This window comes from Cynocephalus volans, chromosome 11 (genome assembly GCF_027409185.1).
Source record: "Cynocephalus volans isolate mCynVol1 chromosome 11, mCynVol1.pri, whole genome shotgun sequence".
Lineage (NCBI taxonomy): Eukaryota > Metazoa > Chordata > Mammalia > Dermoptera > Cynocephalidae > Cynocephalus > Cynocephalus volans.
In genome coordinates, this window is record NC_084470.1 from 62,187,991 (window position 1) to 62,204,807 (window position 16,817).

The following is a 16,817-nucleotide window of genomic DNA, read 5'->3' on the forward strand; positions in this document are numbered from 1 at the left end:
CTACCTGCCCTAGGCCTGCCCCCTGCCCCCATCCACCCTCTGCCTTTTACTCTTTGCCAGCCCACCTGGGCCTGACCTGCCCCTCTCTACCCCCAGGCCAAAGTCAGGATTGCAGAGCAGACAGAGAAGGACATTGACCTCACGCGCATGGAGTACATACCTGTGGCCGTCCGCACCCAGATTCTCTTCTTCTGTGTGTCTGACCTAGCCAACGTGGATCCCATGTATCAGTACTCCCTCGAGTGGTTCCTCAACATCTTCCACTCAGGCATTGCCAACTCAGAAAGGGCAGGTAGCTTGGCCCACATGCACACCAGGCTCCCACCCTGACACAGATATGACACAAACTCACACCCGTGCTCACTTGCACATACTCTCACATCAGACTCATAATACATAAGAACACACACACCACTCCCTTCCCTCCTCTCAGCCCCTTTACTAGGAACACCATATGCTCCAAGGGGATGCCCAGACTGTCCCTATGGCTGCTGTGGAGACTGGCTGGGCTGGGCTGGACCCTGGGATCTTCCTTCCTCTCACCAGTTCCCACACTCTGCCATCACCTTTCTGCCCTGCAGACAACCTGAAGAAGCGCATCACCAACATCAACTGCTACCTCACCTACAGCCTCTACAGCAATGTCTGCCGCAGCCTCTTTGAGAAGCATAAGTTGATGTTCGCCTTCCTGCTGTGTGTCCGCATCATGATGAACGAGGGCAAGATCAACCAGGTGCATGAGTAGAGAGACAGCCAGGTGGGCCCAGGACAGACCACTTGAAGGGTTGCCTTATTTGCAGGGCCTAAGAGAATGGGTAGAAGGGAAAGAAAAGCCAGGCACGAGGGCAGAGCAGAGGGACGGAGGCCCAAGGAAACACAATTTCTTGGTTAAAAACAGCCAGGAGACCCCAGGGTAACTGTGGCCAAACCAGTGCTGTGAGCACAGGCCTTCTCAGAGCCTTGAATGTGGTGATGCACAGAGACAGTCTGCAGGAACAGACCATCCTGGGCCTCCAACACCTCTTTGGCCAGGAGCTCACACTCTCATGAAGCCCCAGGTATTTTGTGGTGCATTGGAAAGCCCTGCAAAGTTAGTGAGAAAGATAGCCACCACTTCTCGAGCCCTAACTGTGTGCCAGGAACTGGGCTCACACGTACACTCTCCCCTAGGAAGTGGTCAGAGTTCTGATTCTTCCTACTTCAAATGAGGAGACTGAGGCCCAGGGAAGTTAAAGCCTTTACCCTAAGGGTACACAGCCAGGAAAAGGTGAAGCAGGGACACTAACCCAGATCTGTTCGACTACCACCCCCAAGGGGGACTCAGTTTCTCTGGGTGAGAGTGGTAAAGGAGGTACTGATGGGTGGGGGTTACTGGAGGCAGGGAGGAGCTGGCCACAGGGCCTGGGCGTCAGCCTCCCCCTGTCCCATGCCAGAGTGAGTGGCGCTACCTCCTGTCCGGGGGCTCCATCCAGACTGTGACTGAGAATCCTGCACCAGATTGGCTGTCAGATCGGGCCTGGCGAGACATTCTGGCCCTCTCCAACCTGCCAGCCTTTTCGTCCTTCCCCTCTGACTTTGTGAAGCACCTCTCAGAATTCCGAATTATCTTCGACAGCCTTGAGCCCCACCGGTGAGCTGGGTCCCAGAGTATGGCAGGGTGGGCACATCAAGGGGTTGAATTCCTAGGAATAGGCCTGCCCAGGGGCCTTCTCTGAGGGGCCACCCAGGGTTGCCCTGAAGCTGTGGCCATATCTCTTCTGTGCCCCCAACCCTATACCCCCGGGACACCCCACTCTTCCCTGCTGTCCAGCTGGCAGAATTCCATGGGCCAGTGGCCTCCTACAGGCTGGCTCTCAGGGAAAGGTGGGCACTGTTGCAGGGAACCCTTGCCTGGTATCTGGGACCAGTACCTTGACCAGTTCCAGAAGCTGCTGGTCCTCCGCTGCCTGCGAGGGGACAAGGTTACCAATGCCATGCAGGACTTTGTGGCCACCAGCCTGGAGCCACGCTTCATTGAGCCTCAGGCAAGTGCTTGCACCCAGGCTGGACTAGTACCCTGGAATAGTCCCCAACCTGGGTCCCAGGGCCCTGGTTGCACCTGGATGGACTACATTGCAGCTTTTGCCAGGCCAGAACTCCTACCTGCCCCTCAGAGGCTCTGTGAGGTTCCAGGCCCCACAAGAAAGCCCCTCTGGGACCTCTCTGGGAGCCCCAGGATACCCCTCCCTTGTCCTGGTCCCTGTGTCTCTTCAACCCCGGGTGGTCCCAGCATCTCTCTCTGCCCTTGCAGACAGCCAACCTGCCACTGGTGTTCAAAGACTCCAACTCCACCACGCCACTCATCTTTGTGCTGTCGCCTGGCACAGACCCAGCTGCTGACCTCTACAAGTTTGCTGAAGAGATGAAGTTCTCCAAGAAGCTCTCTGCCATTTCCCTGGGCCAGGGGCAGGTAAGAGCTAGGCAGGGAGGAAGGGCGTGGGCTGGGGGATGGGCCAGTTGGTCTCCCAACACTCAGTGCTTCTTCCCCCACAGGGCCCTCGGGCAGAAGCCATGATGCGCAGCTCCATAGAGAGAGGCAAGTGGGTCTTCTTCCAGAACTGCCACCTGGCACCAAGCTGGATGCCAGCCCTCGAGCGCCTCATTGAGCACATCAACCCTGACAAGGTGTGCTGCCCTGCCTGTCACAGACCCACTGAGGCCTAATCATCCATCCATCAGGGACTGATGAGGCTTCAGGGAGATAATCCTGAAAATCATTCAGCCCAGCCTCAGACACATAGCAAGCACTTGGTAACTGACATATGTACCATGTATCAACTAGGTTAGTCTTCTCAGTGGCCCCTGAATTACTGGTGCAAGGCACGATGTGTCTTGCCCAGGGCCACCCAGCACAGACCAGTAGTGAACTTGGGACTTCCCAAAGCCCATATTCTTACCCAGTTGTCCATGCAGCATTGCTTAGCTCACTCCAGGGATGGAGTCAGGCTAAGGCTGAGCCCAGGGACCCTGGGTAGGAGGGAGCCTGGTGTTGGGGCAGCTACCAAATATGGGTCTCAACACTCATGTGGAGCTGTGGGCACCAGGTGCACCGGGACTTCCGCCTGTGGCTCACCAGCCTGCCCAGCAACAAGTTCCCAGTCTCCATCCTGCAGAACAGCTCCAAGATGACCATTGAGCCGCCACGTGGTGTCAAAGCTAACCTGCTGAAGTCCTACAGCAGCCTCTCTGATGACTTCCTCAACTCCTGTCACAAGGTGAGGCACACTTGGTGCATGCCCACCCTACCTGCCCCCATCCCCGCCCCTCACGTGCCCTGCTCCCACCTCCTGCAGGTGATGGAGTTCAAGTCCCTGCTGCTGTCTCTGTGCCTGTTCCACGGGAATGCGCTGGAGCGCCGTAAGTTTGGGCCCCTGGGCTTCAACATCCCCTATGAGTTCACAGATGGCGACCTACGCATCTGCATCAGCCAGCTCAAGATGTTCCTGGATGAATATGAGGACATCCCCTACAAGGTGGGCCAGGAACAGGCTGAGGGCCAGGGGCAGGGGGCTTGGGCACTCATGGGGGCCCTCATCGATCTACTCCATAGGTCCTCAAGTACACAGCAGGGGAGATCAACTATGGGGGCCGTGTCACTGACGACTGGGACCGGCGCTGTGTCATGAACATCCTGGAAGACTTCTACAGCCCTGCTGTGCTCTCCCCTGACCACATCTACAGTGCCTCGGGTGTCTACCACCAGATCCAACCCACCTATGACCTCAATGTGAGCAATCCTTAAGGGAAGACGGCCTGCTGGGCTAGGGTTCTGGGGTGCTGTGAACATCTTGGTGCTGGGTGAGAGGAGATGTGGCCTCTACCCACCAGTAGCTTCTTTTTATTGATTAATCTATCCCACGAAGACAGCCATGGCGAAAGAGGCGGAGTCAGTCCCTTCCCCCCAGAGCTTGGGCTCTGTGGGGAGAGGCAAACTCCATCTCAGCCCCTCCTGGAGTGTGGTTATTCAGTGAGGATTGGGGTAGTTCCTCCAAGACATTAACCTGACCCAGACTGTGCAGTCAGGGAGGGCTCCTTGAAGAAATGATGCTTTACCTAAGATGTGTAGGGAGAAGTCATGAGCCAGGGCTGGATTGGGTGGGTCATCAATGCAAAGGGCCTGTGGCAGGAAGGAGTGTGACAGGTTTGAGCAGCTAAATGGAGGAGCAGAGAACTGGATGGCAGTGAGAAGGGGCCTGGGAGGGAAGCAAGGGAGACACTAGTCAGCACCTCAGAGGCCACGCAGTCTTGAGAACAGGGAGATGCATAAATGTTACAACCAGGGGTGATGAGTGGGGGACAGGACAAATGGGGATGTGTTCAATTAGAGGGGTACTCTGAAGGCTGGAGGTAGAGCAAGGCAGAGGCTTCAGTTTCAGCCCTTCTGCCTCCTAGGGTTACCTCTCCTACATCAAAGGCCTCCCGCTCAACGATATGCCTGAGATCTTTGGCCTGCACGACAACGCTAACATCACCTTTGCCCAAAATGAGACTTTCGCCCTGCTCGGTGCTATCATCCAGCTGCAACCCAAATCATCCTCTGTGGGCGGCCAGGGCCGAGAGGAGGTAGGTGGTGGCAGGGGGAAGGGGCCCAAGGATTGGGCTGCGGCAGGGTCCACCATCCTGCCTGCTGCCCTATGGCAAGGAACTTTGTGCATGTGGGATCCTACAAGGGTTAAGGGGGACCAGCCCTGACCCCCCTGTGTCCCTTTGCCCCTGCAGATAGTAGAGAATGTGGCCCAGGACATTCTGCTCAAGGTGCCTGACCCTGTCAACTTGCAATGGGTGATGGCCAGGTACCCTGTGCTGTATGAGGAATCAATGAACACGGTGCTAGTACAAGAGGTCATCAGGTAATCCCCCCTGCCATACCCCCATCCCTGAGTCAGTGGCCACTGGGCTATAGAGAAATGACAACAGGAGTTACTATGGGCCAGGCACCATGCCAAGTGTTATACATGCATCCTCTAACTCAGCCACTTTTTTTTGGCAGCTGGCAGATATGGGAATTCGAACCCTTGACCTTGATGTTGTAACACCACATCAGTCACATTTTTATTATTCTCATTTTATAGATGAGTAAACTGAGGCCCCCAAAAGGTTAAGTGACCTGCCCAAGGTCACACATTTGCTAAGGGCCATAGCTGGGATTTGTACCCAGGCTGCCTGACCCAGCTCTATGCCCTTAGCCTGTATGTTCTGCCATTTTGTGTCTGTGACCCTGAAGCATAGATACTGCCACATGACCCCAGTCCACTGCCTATTTCCTTTCCACTGGCCTCACAGGTACAACCGCCTGCTGCAGGTGATTACACAGACGCTGCGAGATCTGCTCAAGGCACTTAAGGGGCTGGTTGTGATGTCCTCGCAGCTGGAGCTGATGGCTGCCAGCCTGTATAACAATACCGTGCCCGAGCTCTGGAATGCCAAAGCCTACCCATCGCTCAAGCCTCTGTCTTCATGGGTCATGGATCTGCTGCAGCGCCTGGACTTTCTACAGGCCTGGATCCAAAGTGGCATCCCGGCTGTCTTCTGGATCAGTGGCTTCTTCTTCCCCCAGGCTTTCCTGACAGGCACTTTGCAGAACTTTGCCCGCAAGTCTGTCATCTCCATTGACACCATCTCCTTCGATTTCAAGGTTTGGGCACAGGCAGGGCCAGGTCAGGTGACAGCCTGGGATACAGCCCAGGCAAGGGGGGCACTGAAGCCACAGCTGACAAGAAATTGAGGGACCCCTGAGCAGTGGGGTGGGAAGGTCTAGGCCAGAAGAGGCCATGTGCCCCCTGGAAATCCACACAGGCAGGGTACAGACTGTAGGCCACCAGCTAAAATGGTGGGTAAGTGATGGGCAGGCAGGCAGCAGCTCTCAGGAGGAAGTTTGTGCCTCCTGACCAAAATCCTATTCCAACTTCTGAGTGTTAGTATGTTGTGGCTATGTTTGTATGCCCATCACAGGTGATGTCCCAGTCACCATCAGAGCTCAAGATAAGGCCTCAAGTAGGGTGCTATATCCATGGGCTGTTCCTGGAAGGTGCCCGCTGGGACCCAGTGGCCTTCCAGCTGGCTGAGTCTCGGCCCAAGGAGCTGTACACAGAGATGGCTGTTATCTGGCTGTTGCCAACCCCCAACCGCAAGGCTGAGGACCAGGACTTCTACCTGTGCCCCATCTACAAGACGCTGACCCGTGCTGGTAGGGGGCCCAGGACAGGGAGCCTACCCTACAAGTGCGGGCCCAAGACTGATCCAGCCCAGCCCAGTCCAAGCCATGTAGACTGAGCCAGGTTAGCTGAACAGGAAGGCTGACAGATTTAGGTCAGGAGAAAGCCAGACTAGCAGCAGACAGGTTAAGGCCCAGGAGCTGGGCTCAGAGGCTGTGGGGAGAGGCCCCTGAGCTCACTGCTTGCTTGCCTCCATCAGCAGATCCACCGTGGGTCTTGGGAGCCTATGACTCTCAGCCTGCTATGTTCAGAGGGGTAAATGAGGCCTGGAAGAGGGGTGGACCTAGGATGGGTCCATCAGAAAATAAACAATGGCGTCAACTCTCCCATCCCTATTTTAATCCCAAATTCAATAACCCAACAGGCCTGAGCCTTGGCCAGACCCATTCACCAGGCAGGTTTCCTCTTGTATCAGGGCTCCCTCCACATCCTCAACTCAGTCTGCCAAATCCACTGCCCTTGCCCCTACCCAATCCCTGCTATAGTAATGACAGCACTACCTAACCCTCCCCTCCTTGCCTGCTCCAGGAACATTATCAACAACAGGCCACTCGACCAACTATGTCATTGCTGTGGAGATCCCCACCGACCAGCCCCAGCAACACTGGATAAAGCGCGGTGTAGCCCTCATCTGTGCCCTGGACTACTAGACTTGGACAGAAGGGCTGGGGTCATTAAATTTGAGTTTTCCAAGCAGTCCAGCTGTGCCTCAGCTGCTTGCATGAGGTTCCCTGTGTAGGACTCTGCCAGGGAGGTGAGGAGCTGCAGCAACCTCAGCAGAGAATGCAGTTAGCTTTGGCCTGCTGTGTCTGTCCAAACACAAGGGAAGAGATGCATACCTCCCAGAATGCACCAGGCAGGACTAGAGGCAGCCCTGTCTCCTCAACCCACAGCCCCAGCAGCTCTCCAAGTTGCAAAACCACTAGATCTGGTAAAAGCTACACCCTCTCCCCTTGAAGTGCACTTTGTCCACAGCCCACCTGAAGCCCCTCCTCAGCCCAGTTCCTAAATTCCAGACCTAAGGTCCCAAAGATCTCCAGCCCAGGAGAAGGCCAGATGCCCCAAGAATGCATACTTCTCACTTCTGTGCTCACAGGGCCTTCGGCCCAGGTCTAACAGGTGCCTTGTTCCCACTGCAGCCTAGCCTACAAACCTCAGGCCAGCAACCAGAAGAGGGTTCACTTCTGAGGAGAGTTTTATTCATTCGTTGATCCTGTATTTACAGGGGTCAGAGGGATTAGGCCATACTCAGCCCAGAGAGGCAGCTGCAACACCTGCCAGCCCGCCCAGTCACTATGTACAGATAAAGGGCCTGCCTGGATCACCGCAAAGCCATCTGGCAGAGACCATGTAGCTATGTCTGGGGCCTGAGCTCCAGAGGCTGTGCTGAGTCCATTACCTCTTGGCATCAGGCCCTCTGGGAACACAGGGGCTCCAAATGGTTGTCTTGGTCCTGCTGTCCCCCACACACTGAGTGCCTTGCAGAGACTGAGGAAGCCAACATAGCAGGGAGAGCTGAGTGATGCCAGCTTCCTGTAAGCAGCTCTATCTCTGCTATCCCTAAGAGGAATGAGACATAGTAATACTGAGGGGATAGGCAGAGGCTCCTCTGAGCCCCAGGCTTCAGGAACAGAGCCAGGAGCCCAAGGTAGGCCCACAGCCAGGGCCACAATACTGAAGGCAAAGAGCCCCTAGCCTTGCTGCGGAGAGCAATTTTGACAAGCTCAGGTATAACTAAGAGGGCAGTTTACAGGCTACCGAACAGTTCAAGCACTTCTCTCTGCTCAGGCCATGGTACCCCAACAGATTGCTCATCCCAGCCCTGCTGGGACACCCCACCCCAATCCAGCCCAGCAGCTAGGTCCCTGAGTTTGGTGCTCTCCCAAGAGGAATGAAGAAAGTGGCTGGGGCTAGAGCAGCAGGGCCCAATGCCCACCCAGGTCCCCAACCGGGACCCTGCAGTTGTGACCCTGGTGTGATGCAGGGACCTGGGCCCACCAGGATGACAGCTGCTAGTAAAGAAAGCAGAGTCAGGAAGCCAGCTATGTCAACGCGGTGGCAAGATGGGTTGCAGCCCAGAAAAATAGACATCTCTGATAGATAAAATCTATATTCTGCTTCCCAGGCAGAAGGGCCAGGTCCTGCCACTCCACAGCCGGCTGTGGAGGAAGCATCAGCACCTTGCTGTGCCCCAACTACAGCTGTTGCTTCTGGAGCACTATGAGGTGACCAGCCCCCTGCCAGGCCCCAGGGCACAACGCAGTGAATGCAGCCTGGCTCCCATTCCCAGGGCTGGGCTCTGGCTGGAACTATTCAGTAATACTGGGAAAAGGGCTCAAGGCAGGGAGAGGGACCCTTGTGAGGTCTATGCGGCAAGAGTGGGCTGCAGAGTCAGGGCCAGCAGTCCTCACTGGCGCTTGGCCTTGTAGGGGCGAGAGCGTTTCCGCCGGTCAGGCTTCCGCTGCTTGTGAAGCCGGCCAATGCTGACCCCTTGGCGCCGCCGCACTGAGATGTTCTGCTCCACCAGGTTGGCCAGCATGCCTGTGGAGAAGCAGAAACACTTGAGCAGGTGGCTGGTTGAGCCAACTGCTCAATCAGTGACAGCTTCCAGCTAGGAGCTGAGGCTCTTACAGTCCTCCCTATGCCCCACCAGCTGCTCAAGCCTCAGGAGAGGCCCAAGGGAGGGGGGACCTGAAGGACATGGCCCTTAGCAGGGGATGCCAGTGAGTCACCTCACCTTCCTGAGCCAGCATGGAGATGAAGGTGCAGATGAACTCGTCGTAGTTGTGGGTCCTTCTCTGGTCATCAATCTGCGGGAGAGAAGAGTGAGGGCACCACAGCCCATCTCCCCACAGCAGCTACCAGCTGACATCGGGAGAGGATGGAGGACCAGGCAGCTGGAGAGAGAACCTACCTTGAACTTCTTCCTCTTCTCCACCTCTTCCTTGAGGCAGGCCTCATAATTTGCAATCTCAGCCTCTACACACTTCAGCAGTGCCAGCAGCTCCTGCCAAAACCCAGCACTGTACCTGAGGTGGGCTGGCCAGCACCAAAGTCCCACTCCCCAGAGGCAACTAGAGGCCAGGGTGAGCAGCCAGAGTCCATGGAAACTACTGAGGCCCTGCCACCACCTAACCCAGAAAAGTCTCCCAGGACCTGGCTCCAGCCACCAACCTTCACACCAAAATTCCAATTGAGAACCCAGCACCTGGGCAGCAGTGGCCCAGGCCCTTCCCTCTGTCAGGATTGGAAAAGAAAACACAAAGGAGGCTCACCTTTGGTGAATACTTCTCCCCACTCAAGGGCTCACCCAGCCCAGACCTGACCAGCCCAGTCTTCTCTCTATTATCTGTGGCTTCTACTACTTCCTTCTCCTCTGGGCTGCTGGACTCCTGGTTGCCTTGGCTCAGTCTGTTGGAGGGTGAGGAACCTTTTCCACCCTCTGGGAAGAGAAGGCACAAAAAGACCCATCAAAGTGCAGAATACTTTGTGGTCATTTGGCCACCTCCCTCCTGGGTGCGCCAAGTGGCCAGTGAGCCAGCCTAAGGCCCACCTGTCAGTGCCAGGGGACTCAGTACACCGTCCTCAGCCAGATGCAGCAGGCCTGTGCTGATGACAGGACCCAGGTCGCGGACAGCACGGTTGTAACGTATGCAGTCAACACGCAGCAGGCTGTCATCCTCTCCAAAAAGCACCTTGGAGATGTGGGAGGTGACAGGGCTGGAGGGCCGTGTGGGGTTGGCCGAGCGGATGGGCGAGCGCAGTGGGGAGTTGAAAGCGCTGCCAATCTCAGAGGCTGTGTCTGTGCTCTCATTGCTGGGAGTGGGCGAGGGCTGGGAGTGTGTGGGCACTGCCACAGCTGGACTCCCAGCCCCGCTGCTAGTCTTGATGGACAGAGGAATTGAAAGGTCCTTCTGGGACTCTTTGAGCTTCTCAGCCAAGACGTTGATTGTGTTGGGCTGCAGCACTGACAGCTGCCCATCCGCAGAACTGCTCAATGGCCCTGGCTTCCCTGTCCCCTTCCGCCTGTATCTGTGGGGCCCAAGAAGAGGTAAGGCAAGGGAACAGGCCAGGTGACCACACCCATCAATGTCCAGAATGGCTTGAACACATTCTGGTCTCCATGGGCTGATCCTGAAGCTCTTTGTACTGGGTCCAAGCAGCTTGACCCAGCCATGCCAGGCTGGCACCCTAAGATCTGTCAGGTGCAGCCACGTGTCCTCAAAGGACACTTCCTCTATTCCCACTGCCTCACTTCTAGCCTTTTGCCAATGCAGTGTCTTCCAGCAAAGCTGCATTCCCCACCACCATATCTCCTCCATCCCTGCCCCAACCAACCCTACAAGGGCCAGCTGAAAGGCTACCTCTAATGGGACATGCCTTGATGTATGCTTATATGCTCAGTGCTCCCCCAAGCCCACCAAAAACTTCTTAGGCACCTTGGGCCAGCCCCTTCATGCCAGCCTCTCCCAGGGCCCTGAACTCTGTAGGTGCTCAGTGTTATCTGCTGAAAGGCATCCTCAGACACAGGCTAGAATACTTAGGATAGGATCCGAGGTACCCAGAGCATGCTAGCCTGACAGAGCTGGGGCTGACCTAATGGCAGAGTTGGTGTTCTGCATGTCATCCTCCTCGTCATCCTCATAGTCATCCTCGTCATCTGAATACTGCTGGGGTGGGCGGACTGGAACTCGGCTGCGGCCCACACCTGCTGCCAGGTCCTCCTCCTCCTGAGGCAGAGAGCAAGGCAGTCATAAGCAGGGGTTGCTCAGCCCATGCTGTGCATAGCACTCATAGCAAGAGAGAAAGCCAACACAGCCCTCTAGGCTGAGTCCACTGAACCCCTCCAGGTGCTCCACAGCCCACCCTTGGCTCCTGGGGACGCTGCCACCCACCTGCACTGCACAGGACCCTACAGAATCCTAAGAGTCCTAAGTTCTAAGAGACACAGAAAGCCCTGAAACACATGCCTTTATTTTGCCAGCAGAACCCAACCTGCAGAGTTGTATCAAGGAGGATGCCCTAAACGTTTAACCCCAAAGCCATGTGACTGGATTTAAAGTCAGAGGAGCTCTCCCTGCCTCCCTAATCCCCTGCCACTGTGAAGGCCTCTGAGTATCAGAGAGAGGAGCCTAGCAGCTCAAGGCCAGGCAAAGGGCAAACACCAGGGAACTACATGGGGAAACTGCCTGTTGTGGCCTCTTAAGAGAATCCTGGAAGGAATCCTGCAATGGTGCTCCCAACTTACCTGCATGGGGGACTTGGCATAGTTGTGATTGTCTAGAAAAGCTGGCAGCCGCTGGACAATGGGGGTGGGGGTGGGGGGAACCCCATTGAGGCTGCTCCCTTGAGGCTTCACCACCAATTTGGGTTTGCTGGGAGGGCTGTGGGTTGTGGCTTGTGGGCATGAACCAGTCACCTCCTCCACGCCATCTGAGACAGGACAAGGAGCACAAGCGGGACCTTTAGTCGAATGCTCAAGAAAAGCTCAATCTCCCCAGTCCTGTGACACAGCACTGCTCCTCCTCCCTTTCTAGAGAACAGCCAAGCCAGCTGGCAGAATGGGAGTCAGCAACTCTAAGCCATGGCCCCACAGAAAGACTGGGAGAAGAATGAGACAGAGGGGGAAAAAAAAAAAGTGGGAGCTGGCTGGTTAGCTCACTTGGGAGAGTATGATGCTGATAATACCAAGGTCAAGGGTTTGGACCCCCAAACCAACCAGCCGCCAAAAGCAAGGAAGCAGAAAGAAGAAAAAGTCATCTAGAGAAAACAAGAAAGGGAGTGTACGTTACAGAGAAGGGCTCTGGGACCTGTGGTAATGGCAGCCTTTTACAGGTGCCTCTCTTTAGGGAAGAACTACTTTCCCTCTATGTTCTGAGGAGGAGAGTTTCAGGCACTGGGGTTTTTAGGCCTCCAGTAGGATCCTCTGTACCACTGCCCAAGTGCCTCCATAAAAAAGACTTGCTCTGCTTGGGGCCCCCAGATTAAGCTACAATGGGGTGGTTCTGAGGCCTACAAGAGGCCCCAAGACCCCCAGTACCTGTGTGGGTGGCCTCAGAAGCTGCTGGGGCCCTGCTTGCCTCCAGCACCAAGGGGGACTTGCCGCTGGCTGGCTTGGACTCCTCAGGCAGCTGGGACTCTTGAGATTTGTGGGTCTGAATCAGCTCTGGCTGTGTTACCCTAATCAGCTGAAAACAGAATCCAAGGTTTAGAGGAGGGAAGATAGACCCAGGCCTCTACCTTAAACAGCTAAGAGCTAAGGGAAAGCATTATGGCCTTGGCTCTAACCATCCACTCACTCACAGAGAAATACAACAGCCAAACCAAAACCTCCTTTTAGAAGCTATTCTCCTCCCCTATCCCAAGTTCCACATTTCCCACAAAGGGAGCAAAGGAAAGGAGTGGTTAGCTGAGGCCCAGATCCACAAGAGAGTGTGATTTGGGAATAAGAGTCAGATGCCACAGTGGCGGAAAGGTGGGTAGGGTTGGGCTGGACAAGGGCCAGGCAGGAGGGACACCCACCTGCTGCAGGGCCTCCAGTACTGTCTGACGGTTCACCTTCAGCACATGGAGCCTAGCCTCATACTTGATCCTGCGGTCGGGCACCACTGCCATCAGGTTGAAGCGGATATCGTGGTAGGGCTCCCTGCAGTCACAGCCGCAGCCATGAGAGCAGCTCCTGCCCAGGCCCCGCCATCAAGTTGAGGCAAATATCTTGGCAGGGCTCCCTGCAGTCACACCTGCAGCAGTGGTATAGGCCCTACCCCAATAGGCAGGCACCGGCTGGCCATGCACACCAGGCACCTGAGTTGGTGCTTTCAAATGAGCTGTGTGAGGAGCCTGTCAGGAAGTAAGCTAGCACACCTGGGCCACCCAAGGCTCCACCAAGGCCTGCACCTCCCCCAACCCATCCTGGAGCAGACCACAGGCAGCCCCGCAGGGAATAGGGCAAGGAGTTAGAAGCCTAAGATCTAAGCCTAATCTTGCCAGATTTACCATATGGCCTTGCAATTTACAAATCATCTGGCCTCTCTCTGTCCTCCCCAAAGGGGACATAGCTCCAGAGGGTAGAGCCGGGCAGACACAGGGCCCTTACCCTGCAGTAGCGAGGCCAATACGCTCCATGATGACCCGCCGGGCTTTGTCTGTCCACTCCTCATCCTCCCCCCAGGGCCCTAGGCGAGACCAAGACGAGGAATCAACAGGTGGGAAACCCTGAGTTTGGACAGGCCAGGAGTGGGAAGGAAGATAGAGAGTAGCAGAAGAGCCAGGGAGTCAGGAGCAGGTCAGGCAATGCAGTGTAGGGTGAAATCCTGGCCAGAGTCAGATGTCCTCAGTACCTGCCCTCTTCTCCCTGCCCACCATTGGGTCCCAAGAACCTCAGCTCCCCAGGTCCCAACAGGCCTCCAGGTCAGAATGCATACCATGGTCAATGGGGTAGACCTTCAGCCCATCCAGCTCAAAGAGCCGGCCTGTGATAGGCACATAGCTGACAAAGTGGAATGCCTCCATGGTCCGCACTGCACTAAGGCCGTTCTGCTTCTCGGGGAGGTGGCGTGGCTCAGGCCTGAGGAAGAATACAGTTAGGGACCAAAAACTGACACCCCCCCCCCCCACATCCCCACCTACATTGGCTACCACAGCTCCTACACACCTGGCATGGCTATTATGTGCCTTGGCCAACTCCGGGGCATTGCCAATTGCATATCCTTTGCTCTAGAGGAAAGAAAATAAGGCCAAATCAGAACAATTTCTCAGGTGGGCCTCAAAACTCCAGAAAACAGGCCCTGGAGGCATTCCAGGCATTTGAAGGATCATAAACTTTCCTAAAGGGCTAGTCGGGGGCAGGGTCAGAAGAGAGCTCTTGAACCCCAAAGAGATGGGATATACCGGCCTGGCACAATACAGTGAACAGTGGGAAGCAACATGGCCTGATAGAAAAAGTCCTGACAGGGGCTGGCCAGTTAGCTCAGTTGGTCAGAGTGCTATGTTATAACATCAAGGTCAAGGGTTCAGTTCCCCAGACAGGCCAGCCACCCAAAACAAAACAAAATTAAATTAACAAGTGTCTACCATGAAAAAGTCCTGACAAAGAAGGTTCTGACATGATGTGACTTAAGGAAAGTCTCTTCCCTCCCTAGGTCTGTCTCTTTTCCTGACAATTGGGCCTAAAACCAATTGTCTTATATAATTAAGGGTCAAATGTAATATAAATGATTGTTTGAAAGGAAACAGCTTAATAGTACCAAATACCATATGGTGGCATTACCAGTGGTCCTGAAGGTCAGACCTGTCCAGCCAGCTGTAAGCCAGGATTAAGGTACTATGGCCTACCTCAGGACTGAAGCCTTTGGTGAAGTCCTTCATACGACTCAGGGTTGGTCCCAGGTCCACGTTGCTGCAGTTCAGGAGCACACTCAGCAAGGCATGAGTGGCACAAGAGTTGGGGATCAGCTGTGAAACCAAGAATAGACATCTATAAACTGCATCCCTCACTCCAAGCCCCAAGTTCCTCCAAGCCCATACTCATGGGGAATGGGGATCCAGAGAGGGGCAGTCATATCTGGACAGCAACACTCATCAGCTCCCCTCTTCTTCACCCAATATTTGTTCATTTAACAAGAACCAACTAAATACCCACCAGGTGTATGAGGACATAGAGAGTGTACTCAGATACCACCCTGCTCTAAAGATCTTGCCTTTAGTGAATAAGACTCAGTTCTTTCTGCCAAGGAATTTCTGTAACCACCGCCCTTGGTATCTGCTTACTACTCCTCCTGCCTTTCCCCACTTTCACTTCACAAGCAAAGAAAATGGAAGAGCATCCCACCCTCCCGACAAAGCACAGGGCCCAGCAGACCTGATGGGCAAAGAACATGTTATTCACAATATCATCATCAATCACGGACGTATCATCCACCAAGGTAGAGACCTTGCGACGGGACCGACGCTCTTCGATCCATTTGAACAGGAAAATGAATCCATATACAGGGCTAGGGGAAGTAAGGGGCAGAGCTAGATCAGCCAAGGGACAGAAGGCAATCAGCATCCCCTTCCATCTCTCTCTATTCCTTTGCACCATGTCATCATTCAGGTGCCTTTGCTGTGATCCCACTTCTCCCCTCACTTCTTCCCAACACTGTGTCTAAAGTGGCTCTGAGCCCTCACACCCCAGGGCCTGCCACAGGCAGAGTCAAGCATCAGCTTTTGGCTGTGGTGCTCCAGGAGTCCTCTTTATGAAGTCTATGGTTCTGGGTAAGAGAAAAAAAGTTGGAACCAATGGAGGGGGCAGGGAACACAAAGTAAGGCAAAACGAAAATTCTGACGAGGAATTTAAACATTAATTCTCACTTGTGGACCCCAAAGCCTGGGCCCCAATGCAGCCAGGGAAGCAAATGAACCCCCACACCAATCCCTTCTTTCCCAGGAAACTAAAGCAGACTTCTTGCTTGGTTCAGTCACTGTAGCAGTTTTTCTACACCTCTATTCTGCAGAATCACCAAGATGAGACCCTGAGTTTGGGCACCAGGAGGGGCCTTGTCACACCAACCAATTAATACAGAACTAGCTTTGTGTGGGGATTAAAGCCACCGCACACATGGGCACATTGTAATTAATAAATTACACAGCTGCATAAAAGGCACTGTATGACCTGGGGCTTCCTGCTGCAAAGGGCTTCCTGCTGCAAGACCAGAAAAGACAGCTGAACTGTACTCCAAAGAATGGTTAGGGTTGTGGAGGGGGCTACTACGTAAAGGAAAGCGTTGAAGGAAGATTCACAGGAAAAAAATCCGCTTAAATAGGAGAGCACCCACACAGGATAGATGCTTCCTGATGTGAGATTTTACAACTGGGTGTTCCTGATTCTGTCTCCCTTGAGGGTCACTCTTCCCCAGGCCCTTCCTCAGCCCTCTGGGTGTAAGCGGAGGCCCTGGTGCCCAGCCACTCACCCCTGGCATTTGCTCTGAAGGTCATAGATCTCCTCTACCTGCACCCCTTTGACACCTGCGATCAGGAAAGGAAAGAAGTCGGGAAGGGCAGACCCTGGCCCTGGAACAAGGGTTCAGGGGTGGGCCCCAGGCCCCGGTCCGGCGGGCAGGGGAGGCTCTTACCGAAATCTTCCACCAGGAGGGTGAAGAGGCCTGGGTGGGGCGACAAGAGAGGGTGGGGGGTCAGGCAGGCGCATCCCCGGCCCATCAGGCCTCCCCAGCTCCCGACCAGCCCGGCCCCCTCCTCACCAGGATCGCTCTCTAGCTCCAGCCAGCCCTTGTTCATCTTCCCGCGGGGCGGCCGCTCAGCGCCATGTCCAGGCCCTCCCGACCCACCGCCGCCCCCGCCGGGAGCCCCTGCTACCCCCGGGGCCCCTCAGCCCCACACACAGACAACGGGTCCCGCCGCGTCACCCGCCCGCGCCGGCGGCACGACGTCACTACAGCGCGACGGCCCCGCCTCACCTCTGGGCTGGTCCCCCGCCGGTCTGACTGCCGATTCGGAGACGCGCTCGGAGGCGGACGCGCACGCGCGGGGGGTGGGGCAAGAGGAAGGGGTGGGGTCGAGGGCGGT

The 16,817-nt window shown here is 55.4% G+C and overlaps 2 protein-coding genes across 3 annotated transcripts in view; one reads left to right on the plus strand and one right to left on the minus strand.

The window, feature by feature from the left end:
• Positions 1-6,904, plus strand: part of DNAH1 (dynein axonemal heavy chain 1) — an 84,266-nt gene extending 77,362 nt beyond the window's left edge. The window contains exons 64-77 of the mRNA XM_063115129.1: positions 97-292; positions 582-733; positions 1,434-1,630; positions 1,880-2,024; positions 2,291-2,449; positions 2,533-2,664; positions 3,084-3,254; positions 3,333-3,512; positions 3,590-3,766; positions 4,432-4,602; positions 4,759-4,889; positions 5,323-5,674; positions 5,992-6,226; positions 6,783-6,904. Of these exons, the coding sequence (XP_062971199.1) occupies positions 97-292; positions 582-733; positions 1,434-1,630; positions 1,880-2,024; positions 2,291-2,449; positions 2,533-2,664; positions 3,084-3,254; positions 3,333-3,512; positions 3,590-3,766; positions 4,432-4,602; positions 4,759-4,889; positions 5,323-5,674; positions 5,992-6,226; positions 6,783-6,904 (2,520 nt within the window). The remainder of the gene's footprint in view (positions 1-96; positions 293-581; positions 734-1,433; positions 1,631-1,879; positions 2,025-2,290; positions 2,450-2,532; positions 2,665-3,083; positions 3,255-3,332; positions 3,513-3,589; positions 3,767-4,431; positions 4,603-4,758; positions 4,890-5,322; positions 5,675-5,991; positions 6,227-6,782) is intronic.
• A 527-nt stretch (positions 6,905-7,431) lies between these two features.
• BAP1 (BRCA1 associated protein 1) lies at positions 7,432-16,656 on the minus strand. 2 transcript variants are annotated; one of them, XM_063114899.1, is made up of 18 exons: positions 16,493-16,656; positions 16,367-16,396; positions 16,205-16,259; positions 15,115-15,247; positions 14,589-14,708; positions 13,909-13,970; positions 13,679-13,821; positions 13,351-13,429; positions 12,777-12,900; positions 12,295-12,442; positions 11,503-11,687; positions 10,851-10,984; positions 9,808-10,286; positions 9,530-9,696; positions 9,169-9,261; positions 8,992-9,064; positions 8,666-8,795; positions 7,432-7,814 (listed from the first exon to the last, which is right to left on the minus strand). In XM_063114899.1, exons 1-18 carry the CDS (start codon positions 16,527-16,529, stop codon positions 7,451-7,453), a joined length of 2,556 nt encoding a protein of 851 aa, XP_062970969.1. In that variant the 5' UTR covers positions 16,530-16,656; the 3' UTR covers positions 7,432-7,450. The 2 variants fall into 2 exon arrangements, with proteins under 2 accessions (XP_062970969.1, XP_062970970.1); XM_063114900.1 differs by having other exon boundaries at positions 7,721-8,795.
• Between the last annotated feature and the right edge of the window lie 161 nt (positions 16,657-16,817).

Excerpts from the sequence above, each read along its gene's own strand:
- BAP1 (XM_063114899.1), bottom strand. The coding sequence starts at position 16,529 with ATGAACAAGGGCTGGCTGGAGCTAGAGAGCGATCCTG. Across the intron at positions 15,248-16,204 it reads CTTCAGAGCAAATGCCAGGG|CCCTGTATATGGATTCATTT; the intron begins GTGAGTGGCTGG and ends TACTTCCCCTAG. Across the intron at positions 13,971-14,588 it reads CCAAAGGCTTCAGTCCTGAG|AGCAAAGGATATGCAATTGG; the intron begins GTAGGCCATAGT and ends TCTTTCCTCTAG.